Source organism: Panthera leo, chromosome A1, assembly GCF_018350215.1.
Source record: "Panthera leo isolate Ple1 chromosome A1, P.leo_Ple1_pat1.1, whole genome shotgun sequence".
Lineage (NCBI taxonomy): Eukaryota > Metazoa > Chordata > Mammalia > Carnivora > Felidae > Panthera > Panthera leo.
This window is the reverse complement of record NC_056679.1, coordinates 170473021-170478946: the sequence shown is the minus strand read 5'-3', so window position 1 is coordinate 170478946 and position 5926 is coordinate 170473021. Positions and strand designations below refer to the sequence as shown.

Sequence of the window (5926 nt, the reverse complement as noted above, 5' to 3'; positions counted from 1 at the left end):
GTCAGCAGGCATTCAAGAATAGGAAAATGGATGATTTGACATTGTTTACCTTTTTCTCCACTGTCTTCCAGGTGTGGGGGAAATTCAACAGGGGAAAGAAGGACTAGAGACATAGCTTGAGAAAAAGATAATCGGAATGCATCCTGAAGCCACCTATCCCCAAATATTCTCTCCATAGGTAGGGCCAAGCTACAAAGCAAGAGGGGGCATAGCCAGTGGGCTCCAAGAATGAGGGGACATAATGAACTAAAGAAATGAAGATCTTTGAAGTTTTCATCACACACACAAAAAATCTATAACTATGTATGTTGATAGATACTGACCAGACTTATTGTGATGATCATTTTGCAATATATACAAATACCAAAGCATTATGTTGTACATCTGAAATGAATATGTCAGTTATACTGATAAAAAAACAAATTTTTAATTAATTAAAAAATTAAGGCTAGAGTTAAAAAAAAAAACTGAAGAAAAGTGATGCACCTCAGTCTACTAACCACATTAAAAAGACCATTCATAAGCTAATTTGAGAATTGTTTTATTAAGAAATATATTGTGTCAATTACAAAGCAATATGTACATTTTAAAAAGTGCTTACAAATAAATAAAAAATATATTCCATAAATTTAAAAAAATATATATTTTAGCTTTAATAAAGGCAATTCAGGACCTGGTTGCATATACGTCACTCTTGTCAGATAATTTTTAAAACTTGATGTATAATACTTGCACAATATTTTACTTGGACATTCTTTCAGATTGCTTCATTATGTGTACAACTTTTTGTGCACACGTTTTGCTTTTATTTTCTTTTGTACATTTTTAGCATGAGAACACAGTAAGTATCAGTATACATAGACGAAACATCTGCCTTTTAAACAGAGGTTTACATGCTCTTGAGTTCAACCTTTTCCTTTCTCAGCCTTCTCTTTTTCCTTCTGCTACATGTTTAGATTCTCCCCTTGAAGTAAGGCTTATGTAGTTCCAGCAGAGAATTACCGCACAGGGCCAGTGGCCCAGGCATCACTGCTACGGCAGTTTCCCCCTACATTTGAGGGGTAGTGTTTCCCCTGCATTATAAAACCACATCACACAATAAAAGCTTACAAAAACAAGAAACCCTTCTGTAATTAAAAAAATAACTACTGGTGATCTTTTAAGTGTCACAGTTAGAGTTAACATTACATCTACTTAATAAAGATGATTTATTTTGTTGGGGTGAAATACAGCCTGAAGGAAGGTGTATTTTGTTTCTATGAAATGCGACTGAATCGACGCCACAATTCCATTAAGTGTGAGACTTGTTTCCGGCATTTATTTGTTGTAACTTGTCTTTTCTTTCTTTTCTTCTTTGCCTGGGTATTATTTATCTGTGGAATACGAGAATCAATCGTCAAGACTGTCACAATCTTTAACAACCACTGAGTGGCAGGGTCTTCTTTATGCAAATCCATCTCTCAGTGTGTCCCCCAAACACCTGCTTACATGTGCTCCTATGTGTTTTCTCCTAGAGGAATGCCCTCCCTCCTCTCCACCCACCTACTCTTGCTTCAACGCCAAGCACCACCTCCTTTACAAGCTCTCTGCTCATTGCTCAAACTTTTCTTTTGGAAACTCTTCTAGTGCTTCAGAGTGTATTTCATTTAACTTGTCTCTCACATGCCAGTTTTATTATTGCATCATGGGTATTCCCCGTGGTGCTGACAACAATGTCTTTTACGTAGGAAACGCTGAATATTTATTGCATGACTAAATAAATGATTAAGTTGGTGGTTTCATGATGTCCCTGACAAGACCATACATTCTTCAAGAACAGAGCTTATGCCTCTTTATAGATGTAATTCAGTAAACCTCTTATTTGGACCCAAAGTGCTGCTGCTTTCTGTCCCTCCTGCCACCGAAGTGTGCCACAGACTAAAAAGGAATCTAAACTTAAAAAAAAAAAAAAGATTGTGATAATCTTTCTGTGTATTCTTTCACCTGAATTACTCTTGAATAGTGACAGACTAGGCCTTCTAGACATGCAATATTCAGATAAATAAAATTCATCAGGTTACTAAGCAAAAATCTTACTCTAAAATCTACTGAATCTAAAATATTGGTCTTAGCCTCTCCCTTTGGGCTTGGGAGGGGGCTGAAATAAATTACTCAGACTTTCTCTTTCTTGCATGCTGTCTAGAACTTGATCTAGACTGTCTTCTATGCTCTTCTTATATGGATGAATGTCACTGTGGCTATCTGTAGATTTGCCAGCGTCTCCTTGTCGGAAGGCATAGAGCCAAACAGGTTTTTCACATGGCTGTGTGGTGTTGAGCATTCAACTCTATGGATGTCCATATGGATGGACCATATGGCTCAATCTTTAATCCCTAAAAATGTGACGGCCTTGGCCACACAGTGTGCAGACTGAGAAAGTTCACAGCAATCATACATATCTGTACTTGTCTCTCTTTTGTCTTTTTTAAATTTGTCATCAGGAAGATAAATGCCCTGCTTTACTTGCATTATTTATTGAATACTCTATAAATACTTCATAAAAACGTCAATATTTATTGAATACTTGTCATTTGCCAGGCACTCCTAAGTACTTTCACATCTATTGACTCATTTAATCCTCATAAACACTCTATATGGGACTCGCTAATGTGACTCTCATTTTGCACATGAAACTGACCACAGAGAGGCTAGAAGTTATGTCAAAATAGAAGTTTTGGGGCTAGGATCCAAAGTCAGGAAAGGTTGTCTTCCAGACTTCCTGCTCCTAACTCTGCACTACTGTTTCTATTTAAAGTTACACATCCATTCAAATGCACGTAACTGCATATGCAAAAATCCACTATGTAAAGAGAGCTATATAAGCAATTAAGCAAATGTGGGGTAGAGATTTAATGTATAATTTAAAATTTTATGAAAGAAACACACATTATTTAGTGCGAAGCCCAAACAATGCTGCTCCAATTTAGGATAAGAATCTCATAAGGAGTCAATGCACAGGGATTGTGATTTTTAAGGTCTAGGTTGGGTCCCTGGGAATTGGCATTTTGGATAATTACTCTCCCATGTTCGGGCAACCAGGATACAGGCTCACTGATCATATCCTGAAACACTGCCTAAGGTTTAGAACTATAATTGGGCCAAAAGAATCAGAACCCTAGAAATAGATGGGTTTGGGGACCCTGTGTGTACTGAGTCCACAGCTGTTACAGGCTCCTTTGCTCTTCAGGAGATAGGACCTGAATAAAAATCGTAATGACTTCTGCAACAGAGTGCCACTTCAAGGTTAATTCCAAGGCTTTAGAAAGCTTACCTGCGTTCCTGAGTAGCCTGGGCACTGGAGAGTGAGCGTAGCGTTAGTTCTTATCGCAAAGATTTCCTTGGCCAGTGTCGTGCAGCCGTGGGTGGGATAGAAGGTAATGAGGTCGATTTTAGCGAGGCAATCTGGCTGCTCACGGGCGGCAAGGTTTACGAGAAACGGGGGAAACGCCGGGGAAAACGCCAGGAAAAACAAACAACGGAAAGAGACAAAAAAAGAGAGTCGATAAGAAACGAGTGAAGATTCGGGGGGGGGGGGGGAGGTGGGGGAGGGGATCGGGAGACACCACAGACGCGTTTCGAGGGGGAGGAAGAGATCTCGGCGGAAGAAGAGAGAGAGAGAGAGAGAGAGAGAGAGAGAGAGAGAGAGAGAGAGAGAGAGAGAGGGAGGGAGGGGGGAGAGAGGGAGGGAGGGGGGAGAGAGGGAGGGAGAAAGGGAGACAGAGGCGGCGAGAGAGGGGGGAGGGGGGAGGGGGGAGGGAGAGAGGGAGGGAGAGAGAGGGAGAGAGGAGAGAGGGAGAGAGAGAGAGAGAGAGAGAGAGAGAGAGAGAGAGAGAGAGAACCCAAGTACGGAGTAGGAACTAGGGGCGTTGGCGAGCGTGCCAGCCGCGCTGGAGGAGAAAGGACGCGCGCCGGTGCTGGCTCCGCCCCAGTCTCGCCGCCCAGAATGCGGCCGAGAGGCGGGGCGCGCCCCGCAGAGGCTCTGCACCCTGGGAGAGGTGCCCCTGACGTCGTTGCCTGGTCACTATTCCAGACTTGCTTTTCCTGCCGGGGGCCTGGGTTGGGGGAGAGGGGACTCTCCCGGAATCCCACTGGCTCCCAGGAGAGACTTCCTCTCCCTAAACTGGAACAGAAGTAGCGTCCCAAGCAGGGCACTGGCCCGGAGGTTTCTGGCAGCCCAGGCGTCCCTACTCGGTCAGCGTCGCCTGGGAGCCCAGCCACCACCGCCTGCGGTTCTACGCGCCGCAGGTTACCCTCTCTCAGGAATGCCAGGTGTGTCTCTGGAGAAAGCCAGCAGTGCAGAGCACCCACTCACCGGGTCTTCACAGTAGATGTAGTTGTTGAATTCGGTGCTCTTGACCTGGAAGAAAGAAGAAGAAAAAAAGAAGACAATAAGTAAAGCCTTAGTTCACAAGGGAAATCATCCCCCCCCCCCCCACGCCCCCATTGCTTCCAGGTTTTAAAGATGCTCTGAAAGCAGTTTCCACTTAGGCACTTGCTTCCTGCGCATCTAGCTGTTCTTACCATTGACAAGGTAGTGAAACACTTGGAATTCAGATAGTACCTGCTAGTGTTTGAAACCGGATATTAAAGGATCCTGGTCCTAGAGAGAGACCCGCCCCCGGCACCAAACTGGGCACACTTGTACATAAAACTACACAAGTGAGCAATAATGCCATCTTTCGAAAGCCCACATCAGCCTTGTAACCATTCATGCATTTCACACCTGCATACTCTATCCAGAAATAAGAATAATCAGGAAAATAATTTTACTACTGTATATTAAAATCCTAAAGCACACCTTATCCCATAATGGCATTCTAAGGCTTCTAGAACACTAGAAAGACCTGCAGTGCACCTTTTCCCAGGGCTGTCCTCTCTGGTTAGGGCTTAGCTCACAAGAAGTCCCTATTTTTTACTCCCCTTTCTCTCTCAAGCCCTTACCCAGTTTTGTTTCTTACTGCACTGGTAGAGCAGCACTTCAGCAGAGGATAGACACCTTGATAGATATATATTATCCATCAATATCTGCTCCTCATCAGCATCTGCACACTTAATGTGTGCCAATTTCTAGGTAGAGGCTAGTATATTTAAGTATCACTTGTAAGAAAGTCTGACAAAATGCTGGGCCATGATTTTTTTCCAAATCATGTTTCTTTCCTTAAAAATTAAATTGTAGTTTGCATGTGTGTATGCCTATTCTTTTGATGAAAAAAATATTTTTAATGTTTCTTCACTTACCCCATTCATGTATTTATTCAGGGCTTGATAAATGACTTCCTGATACTTCTTTCTAATCTTCTCAAAGTCACAGTCAGTGAAATTGTAGGTTAGCACCAGCCCTACCAGTTGTAAGATGAAGATCTTCCTGAAAAAAACTGACAGAACAAATAATAAGGCATCAGGCAATATACTTGGAAACTCAATCCCACCCCTGTTTCACACTAAAGTCTTTCCACCCACACTGAATTGCCTCTAGATCTGCAAGGCCTGCCTTAGGGGCACATGCCCAGGCACCAGTCTTTGTCTCTCATTCCCAGTGCACATGAAGCCCATATTCACCCATGCTGTTGCCTTAAGTTGGAGTCTCCCTGATGCTCCAGAGCTTTCTGGCTCCACATATATAACACCTAAACGCCTACGGGCTCTTTTCTCCTAGACCAATGATTTTCCTTGATGTCATTCTCTTCCTTCATAGAATTCTGAATGGTTACATGAAAGAAAAAATAGAACCAGCCAAATCTATGGAATTTTCACATTGGTAAAAAACCATCAGGAATTTCCCTCACCTTCCTCCTTTTATCTTTGCCCTAAACCCTTGATATGTGCCAGAGGGTGCTTTAAGAAACAGATACCTACATCTTTCTCCTGCAGGGCCATTTCCATGACC

The 5926-nt window shown here is 42.7% G+C and overlaps 1 protein-coding gene across 1 annotated transcript; it reads right to left on the bottom strand.

The window, feature by feature from the left end:
* Positions 1-599: 599 nt before the first annotated feature.
* On the bottom strand, positions 600-5622 carry LOC122201222 (thymic stromal lymphopoietin). The gene is made up of 5 exons (XM_042907142.1): positions 5599-5622; positions 5278-5414; positions 4352-4396; positions 3311-3445; positions 600-1373 (listed from the first exon to the last, which is right to left on the bottom strand). Exons 1-5 carry the CDS (start codon positions 5600-5602, stop codon positions 1257-1259), a joined length of 438 nt encoding a protein of 145 aa, XP_042763076.1. The 5' UTR covers positions 5603-5622; the 3' UTR covers positions 600-1256.
* Between the last annotated feature and the right edge of the window lie 304 nt (positions 5623-5926).

Bases quoted from the DNA above. Each gene is read 5' to 3' on its own strand.
- LOC122201222 (XM_042907142.1), bottom strand. The intron at 3,446-4,351 runs GTGAGTGGGTGC...GCCCGTGAGCAG, and splicing joins ACATCTACTGTGAAGACCCG to CCAGATTGCCTCGCTAAAAT. The intron at 1,374-3,310 runs GTAAGCTTTCTA...CGTATTCCACAG, and splicing joins CAGGCTACTCAGGAACGCAG to ATAAATAATACCCAGGCAAA.